The sequence below is a fragment of the Amblyomma mixtum genome, chromosome 2, assembly GCF_055824585.1.
Source record: "Amblyomma mixtum isolate Tamu chromosome 2, ASM5582458v1, whole genome shotgun sequence".
NCBI lineage: Eukaryota > Metazoa > Arthropoda > Arachnida > Ixodida > Ixodidae > Amblyomma > Amblyomma mixtum.
This window is the reverse complement of record NC_143013.1, coordinates 10153429-10168446: the sequence shown is the minus strand read 5'-3', so window position 1 is coordinate 10168446 and position 15018 is coordinate 10153429. Positions and strand designations below refer to the sequence as shown.

General features: G+C 48.5%; 1 protein-coding gene across 2 annotated transcripts in view; it reads left to right on the top strand.

Annotated features, from left to right (window-relative positions):
- Nucleotides 1-426: 426 nt before the first annotated feature.
- The window catches only part of LOC149358367 (uncharacterized), a 30988-nt gene continuing 16396 nt past the window's right edge, over nucleotides 427-15018 (top strand). For both annotated transcript variants that reach the window (XM_089570425.1, XM_089570424.1), the window contains exons 1-6: nucleotides 427-608; nucleotides 11039-11182; nucleotides 12573-12787; nucleotides 13134-13317; nucleotides 13902-14000; nucleotides 14255-14365. In XM_089570425.1, the coding sequence (XP_089426551.1) occupies nucleotides 530-608; nucleotides 11039-11182; nucleotides 12573-12787; nucleotides 13134-13317; nucleotides 13902-14000; nucleotides 14255-14365 (832 nt within the window). In that variant the 5' untranslated portion in view covers nucleotides 427-529. The remainder of the gene's footprint in view (nucleotides 609-11038; nucleotides 11183-12572; nucleotides 12788-13133; nucleotides 13318-13901; nucleotides 14001-14254; nucleotides 14366-15018) is intronic.

Here is a 15018-nt window from a genome sequence, read left to right as displayed (position 1 = left end):
AAAATTTTATTTCCTTGCGAACGAGGTTTTTTCTTTCATGCCGCTCCCAATCCCACAGCAATGAACAGGCCCGACTACACACTTTCACTAAGTTCCTTTTCTTGGTTTTAAAGACTCTCTGCTCCCTTCGTGTATAAGTAGCCCCCGATAGTTTCCTCACCTAGATGTTCTTATTTTTCGCCACTACTGACTCAACTGCCTGAAATGTCACTTTTGCCTCGCGCGTGCCACAGGTGCTTCGAGGACACAACCTCCAGGTACACGCACTCTTCAAAGAGCAAAGCGCGCGCGCGCTCAGGCGGCGAGCTTCTCCGCGTGACGTAACGTCGGCCGCCGTCGCCGCGGGGGCCAAGGTCGCTCGCCAGAGAGGGAGGCGCTTCCCCTCGGCGCGCCAGTGGTCGTCGCCTATAAAAGCCTAGCGGTGGGCGCCAGAGGCCGCACTGCCGTTGAAGCCGGGGGGTGTTCTCAAGAAGCGGGGCCCCTGCCCAAGAAGGCCCCGAGGAAAAGGACCACGACTCCAAGCGCCGCAATGGCGACCGCCGCAGGGCTCCGGCCCGCGCTCCGGCTCGGACTATTGCTGCTGCTCACCTGCTGCGCGAACGCCGAAGGTAGGGACGCCACCGCCCCGCGCTTACCGCCGCCTTCGACGGGACCAAGTGTGCGAGGGAGACACGCTCGGATTATAACTGTAGAACGCCGTCCCCCATGAATGACACACGCCGTGGGTGTGCGAGGAGATTGTGGCAGTGCATATAGAGAGGCCGGATTACCCTCGACCGCTGCTTTCTAGCCTCCGTCGCACTCGAACCGGAGTTCTCGGACTGGCCGGCGCTGATACACTGGCGCCGGCTGGAGTCGAGCGCACGACCTTGTTCTCGAGCAGCATGCAGCAGGACCCTTAGCTATCTAGCGGCTGGTTGAGCTCAAGCTCAATCTCACGATGCGTTAAGACGAGGTAGGAGATACAACGGTTCGTTTAGTGCACAGGTCTCGCTGCATTGAAACGCGCCGGAGTAACCTCAGCCCCAGAGATTGTCAGTGTATGCGAATAACAGCTAACTTTACTATTTATTAAGGGCAGCGCTTTCGGACTAAATGAGACCACCGCGATTAGGACTTGAACATGTGCGTTGTTCGTGAGAAAGCAAGTAGCGGCGGGTTCGCGGTACAACCTGTGTCTTCCTCGACACCGCTAGTCTCTGTCAGCCATCATCACCTTAAAGTGGCATTCAGAGAAGATTACAACGTTCCGGGTTCTCAGGATTTCATCAGTGTTTTTGTTTTCAGCACGAAACGTACTTTCTTGAGCTACTTCACTGCATGTAAGATGGAGAGGTTCCGAACATAGGGCACTTTGGATTAATTGAGGCCGCAAGTTCGTGACTTTCACGCAAGAGTAGATACTACAGACAGCTTTTTCATACTTCGTTTAGGGCCGGGCCTCTTAGGGTAGCCAAACTGGAGGCAACAGCGACTCCACCTTAACTGCACTGTCACCCCCTAAAAACGATACAACAAGGTCAGCTGGCAACATAATTCGTCTTGTGTTACCAAGTGTCAAATCTGCGTTATTGAATTTTTTTACTTTACAGTTTGCAATGAAAGCAGTGCACGGGTGTTTACAGAGTTTATCAGTTGTAGTCGGAGGTGTTGCAACGGGCACGACAGAGATGCCGCGCCAGACAAGAGTGCTGATTTTCTTGCTTGCTTCTTTGATGTGCTATAGTAACCCATGACTTAGAAACAAAGGGCGCCGAAATATATTTTGCGTTGGAATTAACATACGGACATGCTAACCCCAACCATTTTCAGAAACTGGATGCAGGCGCATGCAATAAGCGCCCTGGTCCGTTGTGCAGAGCTCAAAATGAATCGTAAATTATCTGTAGAAAGCTACTCGGCGGCAGATTGAACTTCGCCCTTCCCGTTAACATAGATCGCTAAAAGCATTGCTTACATTTTCATGACATTTCAATGTCACACCGTATGCACTGTCGCTTATTCTACGGTAATCCATGAAATCCACGCAAGTCCACACACTTCCGCAGCAATCTGTAGTCATGAATCTGCGTCCTGTAAGATCTTCATTGCCGTATGGTTGATGAGAGAAAGTAGCCTGTCGGCCCTACCGTTAACGAGGCAATCGGATCAATAATGTCTTCCTCTCTGCTGATTCACAGTCAGCATCAACCAGCTCTCAGTTTCCGTTCGAGAATAAGCGCGGTGACCCAAGAGGCAAGGACCGAGTCAAAGCCATCGTCCATCCCACCGCAAGCAGAGGAGAATCACAATTTCCCATCGCTAATCACCGTAATCGCGCGTAAGCGGTCAATCAGAGAGGCGGGTCCGTCGTCAGGGTCCGATGACAGCGGCGGGATAATTGACGAAGCAGCACAGAACCTAGAGGGAGAGTAGTACGAGGAGGAAAATCGAGTCCCCAATGTCCCGCCCCGCCCCGCCGAAAGGCGGGCATCGGGTGGGACCATCCATCCTTGCCGCAGCGGCGAAAAAAAAAAAAATTGCGCACGCTCTAATCGCGCGCGTGTGCCGACTGACCGCGAACGGCGGGAGATGCCCGGCGAGGTGCGCATGGGGCACCGCTTCCGGCGTTCGAGGACAGCCGGTTGCGCGCTTCCAAGTCCGTCCTCGCGTGCGAAGCCACTTCGTGGCCGCATCTTGGGAGCACCGCCACCGATTCATGAAAAAACCATGCAGCAAAGTGGGAAGCCAGGTTAAGACAGGCAAAGAAGGATAGGCATCTATATGGAAAAAAAAAAAAAGTAACGGGTCCCCCCTTCATGTCCGCCTAAACGCGCGGTATGTGTCTAAAGAGCATAGACGGGAACGTCATCGGACACTCTTGGCACGTATGTCGCCCAAGAGACGTTTCGCGAGCGACGGCGGTGGGCACCGGTTGGAGGCATCTTCCTTCAGCGTCCAGTTGGCACCAGACTGCAGCCGAGCAGTATTTTCCCTTTTCTTTTCTTTTTTTTTGTCCTTCATTCCTTCCAAATTTATTTTTTTTTCATGGCGCATCGCAGTGGTGCGAATTCAATCGTCGTACGGAGAGGACTCCAGATCGGGGCTTTAGACGGCAAATGCAAAGCGGTTTAGTGGCCGTCGTAGGTTCCGTTTTGAGCTAACGCATTCTCTTTCCGTCGTCGGAATTCGGCAGAGGCGCGCGTTCACTTTCCTGCTTCTCCGAAGAGGAGGAGAGGGGGTGGTAAGAGATCCGGTTGTCGATACATTCGGCAAAGTCCCGCTCGCGCCTGCGCGCTGTTCGGATTACAAAGCGGTTGCACTGCAACTGCTGTTTGCGATGCGGCCAGGATAAGAAGCTCACGGCATCTCTCTATCGCTCGTTCGTGTCAGCCGTAAAAAAGGAAAAGCAGCGCTTAAGGCACTGAATGTGCAATGTACTACACTGTTAATCCCTCAGCGTAGGTGGGATCGTATAACAAACAGCTATGGCAGAAACGGGTGGCGCGTGTAAGAGCTTCTGTGAGGGCGGAATTATCTTAGAACGGGCGTGAGACAGGTTGATAAACGGCTCTTATAATTTGTGCCCACGTAGACACTGCGGTCGTTTGAAAGGAAAAACGCGAGAGACGCTTTGTTGGTTCGTTTTTTCTTTTTTTGTTGTTTTACTATTCTTTTGCGTTGTTTGCGTGTGCTTCATTGTACAAAACGCTAATGCATACAACCTTTTGATCTGCGCCATAATTTTCTCAGTTGTGATGTCGTCAAGTCTAATATTATGAGAAAAAATTGATGCGCGGATACTCCAAAATGAGAACACATATCCACAGCTCTCAGGAGCACTATTGAAGCTCGAACGCTGAGCATCGAAGCTGCGGTGTGCTTGGCAGGTGGCTATGAAGACGCGCCTCCTCATACTTTACTTTTAATAAGTCAAGCCCGTACGGTGTACCATATTCTCACATTCACTACATAAATTACTAAATATCTACAACTGACGCTTGAGTTCAAGCCTAAAGTTTATTACGTGCCGTAACACACGTTGCATGTGTTAGTAACATGTGTGCTTGGTGGTAGTGATTACAGAAACAGAATGCAAACAACTACTAATTGTCTATAATTAAAGCGGTCAAGTGGTCCACGACTGGAGAATCGGAGCTTCACTTACTATTATACATTTCATTCTAATTCGTGCAACGCTACATACATGGTATCCCTTATGTAGTGCAATGGTGGTATCTCTGTACTGTCGATATATTTATATACATCGGGTAGGAGTACGATGTACTTTCCCACCAGCTGAAATAATTATAGTAAATAAAAACAGGAAACCATAGAGCTCCAAATGAAATTTAGTATTGAGACAGGTACACATATTCCTTGCTTTACAAAAAGAAAGAAAAGCAATTATTTTCGGCACGGGAGTAGATATGACGTGATGACATCTGTGTTGTGCTACAATCAGTCTTAATGGAGCAATATCACTGTGCCAAAACATCGTCCATATTCCTTTGTGAAGTTTTTTCAGACATTAGAAGAGTGACCGCCCGAAACGCTTCAGCTTTCGACGAAACTCCGACACCGATATTACCAAACTGTGGTCACCACGGCGTTCCCAGTGCCCGAAGGTCGATATTTGTGCCACATATTTGCCCGATATACAATTATCCGCCAGTGAATGAAAATAATCGCTTAGACTCTCTCCCTGCATCTTCCTAGTCACAAAAAAAAAGTAAAGAATAAGGCTCATCAGCAAACACGGCGCCGCTAAAGCCGCACAGTGCAAATAGGACGACGATCAGTCTAACCGTTCCAGAACCTGCGCCGTGCGAGACCTTCCACAGCTTAGCGCGTGAGCAAAGCGCACCACTCGCCTCTTTTTCTCTCTCTCTTTCTTCATTTTTTTTTTTCATTCGCTGTCCTCCGCGCACGCTACACCGCGCGCGGGCGGCTCGTTCGGAGGGTCGCGGGGTCAACGAGGTCAGAGGTGGTCATTGATGGAGCATTTCCGAGCTCGGCGGAGTTCCCACGCGGATACCGTGTAAAACAGGTGTCTGTCTGCATGCTTTTTCCGATGCGGAGAACCAGCGGTCGGCGCCTCGGATGAGGAGCCGATTCGTGCAGCGATGATGGAGGCGGAGACTAATTGCGGATGCCACATTTGCACCTCGCCTTCTCGCGGCACGAGACAAATTGGACACACTAGAGGAGGCATTTCCATTCGTCTCGCGGAGTATGATGCGGTAGCGAAGGTTCCCGGCGGAAACACTTGCGCTATAAGTGAAATGCGACACTGAGCCGATAAAGAAGCCGCTTTCAAGTCGGATGACGATTGGGTACCAGGAACAGCACATGGATAGATTAGAGAAAAAGGTCTTCGAGGGGAACCTTCTTGCTTGATTGTTTCTTTGTTCAGTGAGGCATGTTGACGGGCTAGTTGGTTGTCTGTCCGTTGTCTCCTCGTCTCTTTTTTGTCCTTGTGAAATTATTTGCGCCTAGGTGGTTTTTTTCAAGTTTCAAGATGTTTCTTTGTTGTTTTCTCCTATTCAAAATTTTTTCATATGGCACTGTTCCTTTGTTACTCGCTTAGTTTAGCTCGTAACCGCCTCTGCGAAAAGTGACGTAGCCATATCGCAAGGAAATGGTACCATCAGTATGCACCCCAGCGCAGTCGCAAGGTTATACGAAGTACACTCGTAACAGAAAGGCGTAAAAAGGGAGTAAGCTGTCCTTTACAGCGCTCCCTTATACAAAAAGGGACTGCGCATAGAGGGCAGTTTACACCCTTTTTACTCCCATAGAGGTGTATTCGTGTTTAGAGTGTATAGTAGCCTAGACAAATGTCAGGAAAGCGTTAACTGCTTCGACACTTGAGATTCTGGCGGCCTCGCCCGATGCCTATCTCACCCACAGAGTAGTTTTTCATGTCGAAAAGTAGGAAAGCTCGGAAAGCCCATTCGTGAAAAATAAAATATAGCCTTGTATTTTCCCGCGCGTTTATTGCTATTCTAGCAAGTGTTTTTTGAGCCCGCATTTAGCAGCTATAGCCTTATCAGATACGCCGTTTGGTTTTCCGATCTCTCTCTCTCTCTCTCTCTCTCTCTCTCTCCCAAGGCCATAAACATAGCACACGTGTGAAAATTCGCGCCCGTCTGAGTCAAATGCGTACGCTGAACAAAACAAAAAATGGTGAAGAAGGGGAGGGGTGAAACCCTACCCGTTGCCGAACTGTAGTGGAACTCTTTACATAAACAACTCAATTTCCTTCTCTCCCTCACTTGGTCCCGAAGGACCACACATTTGCCGGCCTCTTCTCCTGACTCCATGAAAACAAATTTTAGCTTCTCCAGTGACCTCTATTTTAGTTGCACTCTAGCATCAGTTCGGTTTTTCCACAACTGCCGTTAGCAGTTGCTTACGGCCTCGAAGCGATCTAACATGGGCGTAAGTAGGGGCTATAGCTTTTTTTGCACCCGCTGATTATAATCAAAGCTAAGGGGAAACGTGCAGGAACGCCAGGAATGACGTCCGGCGATAGTACGCCACGCGGGCATTCCAACTTGGCTTTGCCGGCATGAGGACCACGCCCACTCACGGCCGGACTGGACGTGGCTGTGGCACGTGCTTTTGCGCGTCGTCGCCGCGTCCACTCCGGCCGTGCTGTCGCGTTCCCTACGCCCGTCGCCATAGTAGAGGTGCCTAGAGCTGCAGTACTGCAATACGGGAGATGGGGTGGAGGAAGAGGTGTTAAAACACAAGTAATGGTTACCGATGGCTCCTGAGAAAGACACCTGCTGAAAGGCCGTGGTGATGAACGAGCTGGACCACGACGTAGCTGCTCTACCGATACATATACAGAGTGTTGTCGCTTTCTTTCGGGCTGTGGTAAATTATTTTATGCTTTGCAAATCGCTGCTCGCATTAAAGTGCTAAGATCGCCTTAAATAAATGTCAGTGAGGTTATGAACACCTGACAGGCAAAGCAGGTGAACTTAATGCACTGGCGAAAACTTCACCTCTTGCCTGCTCTCCCCCTACCCCCTTCCTCGCACATTATTTATTTTATACAAAGAAAATGCAAAAATATACACTCCCAGACTTCTGGTCATCCCTCAGCGCGAAAGAAGCGATAGCAACGTATCGACATTCGTCCTCTCCCTCATCCACGCTCTCTCGTTGCAGCCTATGATGATTTTTATTTCCGTGGTGAACGTATGCACAATATTACGTGTTCTTCTATATAATTGTATCAACGTAAAACCGAGGAACGGGGACACCTTCAGCCGCAGACAGAAAAGCATCATTTGATTGCCTTTAGTGCGTTCAACGGCACGGAAAGTTCTCTAGTGCCATAAAGGCCTGCCTTAGTTAAAGAAAAGGAACTATTGGAAGGAAACTTAGCCTATATCGCACCAAGGAACTCCAGTTTTTTTATTTTTTTATTTGATTTATTTGTTTCCTTTCTGATACAGAAAGAGGAGCAAGAGCAAAAGGCGGAACGCCCGACGATGGCTCTTGCCCCGCACACAGTTTGGCACAAACAGTCATTTAACATAAATTTATACGAAAAGTTCCACACCAAGGTCTTCGGGGGGAAATAAGAAAAAGTCACAGCACTGAGGAAAAAAAAAGGGTAAATAAATTATGCAACGGGGAAAAAAAAACGCGTATGTAGCAAACAATAGACCGTACATGCCAACACAGAATATTTAGTACGAAGAAGCACAAGCAAGTACACAATTCTGAACATGGTTGTTGCAAGTTTAGCAACATGATAGCAACATCATAATAGCAACACACAACAGCCAGCAAGGTTCAAAACGATAATGCACTCCCAGAAAATAAAACTATGGACAGTTGTATCCCATAAGTGTCGCTGTCAGTCGAATTCGTTTCAACGTCGTTTAGCCTAAGCAAGTCATGCTTATAAACAAACTTACATTCGCATCACGTGAAGTGAAAAAGCCGCTCGCTTGCATACAGCTCGCAAACATCGGCGCTTGATATGATGGTATCCCTTACGGGCCTTTCAACATACTTGCCAGTACCACTTTCTGGACGCTAATGCTCTTTTAGAACTATATTTGTAAGTTGTCACGTACAAATATAGCTCATTTGGTTTCTTCGGAAAAGCGCGTCCCCCTAACGACACCCAAGGCCGGCGACGCTGTGCAGTCGGCGACGGCCTTTCCATGTCAATGAGCGCGACAGTCGCGATGAGCACTGGTTGCGTGCGCTTAGATGCGGATCGTCCAAAGACGTCCTTGACTGGACGAATCGGAACAGGGCTGATTAGGCATCCTCGCTGCCGACCATGTTCGAGCTGTATGCGGAACGTGATCTTCAACTTTATTTAAAAAAATAAAAAGCAAGCTGCACTAATGCAGCTGGCGAGACGGTGGCTGGGTCTCCCATCTTCATTGGTAGTCCAGTGGAATCGAACACTCTTGCAAAAGCCTGTCGTCCACCGCTGTCCGGTCGCCTTCGGTGGCGAGACTTGCGGAGGCACGCGAAAGAGTGAAGGAAAGCAGATGCGACGGATCGCAGGAACCGTTACTTACTGCTGACTGGTCGGGCCGCTTTTTTTATTGTTATTTTTGCTCTTTTTTTATTTGACTGGCGTCCCCTCAAGGCCTTCTTCTTCGTGCTCTGTCGACTAGCGATGGCCAGTGGCGACATTGGGTGAGGGCGAGGGTGGAGGGGGAGGGTATGTTGGCACAGGGGCCAGGGAGACAGGAGAGGGGGGGGGGGGGGGGGGAGCTATGGGCAGCCAGCAAGAAATGGACGAAGGCGCTCTCGGATGGGGAGCCATAATTCTTGCGAAGCGCATCCCCGCGGATGTGGTCGAGCCGTCCAAAGGTCAGATAAAAAAGCCGCCGCTAATCCCGCATCTCATCCTGTCCGAAACGAAGCCACGCGCGTTCAGTGCGGAACGGCGAGCAGCTCGGCCAAAGCGGTTTCTTATTTTCCATACGCCTCTCTCTCAACTTTCCTCCCGGCGCTGATTTCAATCTGGGCATATTTTCAGTTCAAGGAGGACGCTTCCCGGACTGGACTCGCTGGATTTCTTGGCTTTCTTGATTCTTGATTCCTGACTTTTTTTTCGCGTGCGCTTTTCGAAAGTGGTGGTCGCGTGGTGGTGAGACGCAAGCTGAAAAAAAGATCCGCACGGCTCTGGGTAACGCGCTACCAGTCACTCACATTACGTGCGTCAGCCTAGTGCTTACTGCAGATAGAATGTGCCTAGCTTCGTAAGTATATATGTGAACCTCAGCTGCACGTTAATGCCATATATTGGATTACTATCCTTCGCTGTACAGTACACTGTTTAGGTCCGATTACAGCGTTCGTCCCTGTTTCAAGTCTTTGATTTTCTTTTAAAGCGAAGCAGCGTCGAAAAATGACTGTGGCGACGCCATCGGTGCTAGCACGAACTACGACACGCGTGAAATAGTTTACTGCGTGTCATTTTTGGCGTCTAGGCTTCACCAGCGGCCCGTGCCGTTAGCTAATCCGACAGGACACATTCCAGTGGCCCGTACTGCATTAAATATAACTCTGAGCTCATCCATAAGGATTTATACAGTGACGTCATGAGCGACGTCACCCGTTGCGCAGAGGGGCGTGTGAAATACGGACGACCTCATTCAAGGCACTTTACTGGTTAACAAAGGACGCCTAAGCCAGCGTGAAACACAGTGCACGGGGCCTAGAATTGTAGTCCAATACTCTTCTTTTTGGTAGAAAACAGAAAAATAGACACTGCATGAAACTATTTTTGGTATCTCGCTAACAGAGCTCTGCGTGCCTTTGCAAGAGGATGCCGTTCAGCGGCGTCAAGTAGTAGCAGCAGCTGCAGTTATAGTAGTGGTGGCTAATTGAAAATGAAAATAATAAAAGGAATAAAAAGATGGGTGTCGAAATGACAGAATAAAGGTTAGTAGGGAGAGGCAGAAACTATATACAGCATGCGCCTACATTCACACAAAGGCGACATACAAATAATAAAGAAAATAACTGCACGTATATGAACGTCCCTTCACAGTCATACATTCACAAGCTCGCTGTAAAAATGTGTATACGCATGTACTCGAGCGCGAGCTATGAGAATGGGGTGGTCACCCAAGGTTACTTTTTTAAATTTCGTCGTCTCATCCCTCGCTGGTCCTCACTTGGTGACGTTCACTTTCTGACAGGAAACGGACGATGTACGACACCGACTCACGTGTCCCCTTAACCTATAGATTACATTGTTACAGCATATAGACCGAGAAGATATGCGTCCATATGTTCCACACTACTACCCCGATAGCTGACAGTTACATTCGGGGGACTCTTTAGGGTCTGCGCTCACGACCTTTATGGTACGACGACCGCTGAACGCGGTGGCTTCTCGCTCTTCACAGGGACACAGTTCACGATCTCTGCGAGAGCCATTTCTTCCCACATGTTTTACTGCACCTGACTTGCAACCGAAATGGGTCAAGATTTAAAAGTTCAGAGGTACTCACGAAACGCTGATATTTATCGCTAACGCAATGCGTGGTTGCTAGTTTAATGTGGTTGCCTTTTCCTGTTGGTTTCTTTGCGTTTCCGGGAAAGCATTTAGAGGTACTGGTCGCTATACGTCCTTGGCTGGCCTGAGCTCGTTTCGCTTTTGCCCTTCTGCCTTTAGCGTCAGTTATTTTATGACACTGCCTTGCAGCACCATTATATTACTGCGGGTGTGTGTATTTCCTTTCCTTTTCTTTGTCAATATTGTCTTCAACCGTCACAATATTCACCAGCGGCAACATCGACGTTTCCGTTGACAGTTTTTGATACTCGTACCTCAAAGCAGGCAGGAGGTAACCCTAACCTTGTAACCTTAGGTGAAAAGGGTTGAGAATTGGGCGAGTTGGTACGAATGAACCTTAGGTGGCCCTTACCTTAGGTCACATTAGACAAGGTGTTGGTTTTACGTGTAAAAAAATTGGCGCGTTTGTTGATGGCGTCCCGAAGCTCGAAATCTCACTCAGGTTGACCGACCTTTCTTTGTCTACCCCTCTATTTTTCGCAGAGCAATCCAGCGATGTCCTGGTTCGCGAGGCACGGGCTGTCGGCCAGTTCCGCGGCCTCTACGAGTTCCTCCAGCAGCGAGACTCCACCGTCTTCTGCAAGTACCTGCGTCGTGCCCAGGTCGAAGACGTCCTCGCATCCCTGCGTGAGTATTCACTTTTGTGGTCATGCCAACGTGTCTTTGAAAAAAAAAATACTAACGAAAGCGTGAAATAGCGGTGCCTTCACAGCAAAAATTTAGCAGACGGACCGCACACTGTCTACAGACCATATGTGGCCTGTCCCCCGCCGCTATCAGCTGCAATGCGGTTGACCGCGCCGTCGTGACAGTAGACCGACACCATTGGTTGCAGAACCTCCCTTGAGGGACATCTGCCACTTGACTCCTCACTTGTACAAGACTATAGCGCATACGTCTATCATATCGGCCAGATACCAGCTAGACATGCGCCGTGGCCAATGGGGACGCACGCGTGCCACTGCGCATGCGCGACTGGTACCCGGCTAGTTCAGTGTAGCGCTGTGCTAATACTGACTGGTCAGGGCTGCATACGTACAAGCGACCGTTCGTATTTTCGTCAGGCATACGACATGAGCTGGTAAGCCAGCACAGAAGTTAATTCTGGCCATTAACTGTTGGTGGTAGTTTTAACATCTGATCACGTGCATATGAAGGCGCAACAAGCATAGCGGACGTCACAGCCGCTGCATGCTGCCATATTTGAGCAAAACTGCTTTCTGTTTCTCCTAACGACAGATTAAAGAAATATTGATACACGCCGCGAGCATGTACGCAAAAATCGTCTTGCCCGCAAATATTCTGCCTGTCTACCCTTGAACTAGGAATTCCGCTCCTCATATTCTGAATGTGTACCGAAGAAGGTCTTCAATCAGGATGGACACATTCAAATTGGTTGCGCACTGCACAGTTTTTTTTCTCGTGATTATTCAGCGCATATTTTCATAGTCTCTAAATCTACGGCACACGAGAGGGGTGCAGAAATGCAAATTCAATTTAATGTACTAAGAGCTTTAAACTATCAGCCAGGAAGAACTAAAAACGGCCCATGTGTTAGCACTTGATGAGTAACCGCGTTGTCGCAACCATTAGTTGTTTAAAAGGCCGACCATAACTCTCTCAGAGACGAAATACAAAGGAAACACAAGCATAGCTGTAGTCTGCACGACGGCGTAAACACGGCCACCACGAGGTACAACCGTTCGCCTGAAGACTAAGCACTTTAATCTCATTTTATCCGGTTTCGACTCAGAGTGCAGTATAAAACGCTTTGTCGCGTTTTCACATACAGTCGAACCTCGTTATAACGAAACGGTTTATAATGAAATATTGGATATAACAAAGAAATTACTATTCCCCTTGGAAGCTCGGTCAACACGGGCTATACCGAACCTACGGTTATAACGAAGTAATTGCCGGTCTCCTTCAACTTTGTTATGACGAGGTTCAACTGTATCGCGATCTAATGCCTAACTAGCGCATGCCGGTGAACTCTGTCACTGCCTTGCTTACGCAGCGTCCCTGACAATCATCGCACCCAATGACCTGGCGTTCGCGGCCCTGCCGCCGAGCGTCATCAAGATGCTGGAGACGGACAGTCGATTCCTGAGGAAATTCGTGCTGCACCACATCGTGGGCGACTCGGTGAACAGCCGCAGCCTTCGCGGCGACCTCGAGATCACCACGGCGGGCGGCGACAACATCCTCGTCAAGGTCTACGACAACGGCAGGGTGAGCGGACGTCGCTTTCGCTAATGTTAATTTACAAGCGTATCCGACCGGCTCACTTGGCGCCTTGCATCATGAGTGCGTGAGTGCTTGAATACGGGATCACTGAACTCAACGAAGTTGCTTCGACATTGTCCTAGATTATGCGAAAAAACAGCGCGAACAAACGGGGACGAAAGGAAGAATGCACAGACACAAGCGCTTGTTCTTGTGCATTCTTCCTTTCGTCCCCGTTTGTTCGCGCTGTTTTTTCGCATAATGTATCACCAACTCGCCCGCTTATCTATCCTGTTGATTGTCCTAGAGTTCATTTAGTCATGTGCTCTATGCCCTTACATTTGTGACGCAGACGATCTCCATTGGAGGTGCCAACATCCTGCTGGGTGATGTCTCGTACGAGAATGTCATCGTACACATCGTGGACCGCGTGCTGTACCCGATCGCCGACAGCCTGCTCTCGCAGACCATCCAGGCCAAGTTCGGATACTTCTACCGACTTCTCCAGAGCAGCGGCTTCGCCAGCGTCTTGAACAGTGAGTCCTCTGTGCAAATTGTGTTTTTCGCGTGATTCTTCCGCTCAACCCTCTCCCCTTTAGGCGGAGATGTTACACTTACCGCTGGTCCCTGGTTTCAGTTCACAGATTTTATCCACTAAATTCGGAATTAAAAATGCGTTACGTCAGATCATTAACAAAGTGGTACCAAGGTTAGACTATCGCGGCTTCATAATATGACATTTGAATTTAATGACAAGGACGTGCGAAATTTTTTCTTGTCGCAGAACTACATTGCTTTGACAAGGTGACAACTGCTGTGTTAGAGCAAATGTAACTTGTATTTTGAATTGGAACGTTCCTAAGCTTGCCGCGCCCACCCTACTTGGCGAATTATCGGCTAGCCTAAATTTTCCAACAAAGGCCAATAAAAATTATACTTGTATAATTATATATAACAAAAATTATATAAAACATAAAAATCTAGGTTTTGACGTTGCTAGCGTTATAGGGGATGTGCATAGCAAACGAAAGGAAAGGAAGCGTGTGAACAGAAGGGAATTAGAATCCCGATTGTAACCATTATTATGCTAAATTTCATGCATATTACTTTTTTTTTCTAGGTGACTTGTACACTGTCTTCATCCCAACTCAAGACGCCATCAACAACCTGCCGACGGAGACCTCGCAGAAGATCCTGTCAGACAGCGAGCTCCTTAAGCGTACGTATGCTTTGACCGAAATGCCAACACGCATGAAACGTTAATTTTAAGGCCACATAGACACGAAGCGTTAATGTCTAGGCCACATAGACACGAAGCGTTAATGTCTAGGCCCCATAGCCTTCGTTCAGCCTGGACATATAGAATCAGTCAACAACAGAGAGCTTTTCTTATGGCGTCTGAAGCGCTCAGCTCTCTGCCAATGCGATAAGTAACAATCCGGTGACCTGTCGTGTTGATATCTCTCGTTTCAGGTGTTATTTCCCACCACATTGTCCCTGGTCTTCAGTTCAGCGCTGTTCTCAAGGATGGCGCAACGCTGACCCCACTCGACGGCGAAGTTCTCAAGATCACAACCCAAGCCGGTGAGATATCATCGTCCCGACCGCTGTCAGCCACGTCAGATATGCAGTGGGACAGGCTCCATTTCCAGTGAACTCGTTAACCCTATCTTCTGATAACCGCGGCCATCCTTTCGAAGCAACTTTAACTTCACCACACCACTTTATATCCTGATGCTCCTAAATACATCAGTCTTTTTTTAGTATTCACTGTCATTAAGATAAACTATCGGTTATCGGTTCTGCTATCACATACAGTAAACGATGCATATCTTCATGGGTATCAATTTGTTGCACCGTTGTATACACTCAGCAGTATCGTACGTTTCTTCTTACCTTGTCGGAATGCTTAGCTGAAACAGTTGTGTGTTTCCCTACATATTTAGGCATTACACGCTGTCATTTCACATGATTTTGCGATGTTTTTACACAGTATACGAAACAACGAACTAAGATAATCCGATGAGACTGTATTGTTTATGCTTGCAACTAGAATAGATTGCAAATTCAGAACTCCCCTTAACTGCGTCAATCCTGGCTTGTCTTAGTTTCTGTACTTCTCGGCATTCAACAGCACTCCGCCCCCCCCCCCCCCCCCCCCCGCCATTCAAATTTATCGCCACACAGCTCAGACACCGAACAATGTCATTTTCGGGAGGGCATTATTACCAGCAACA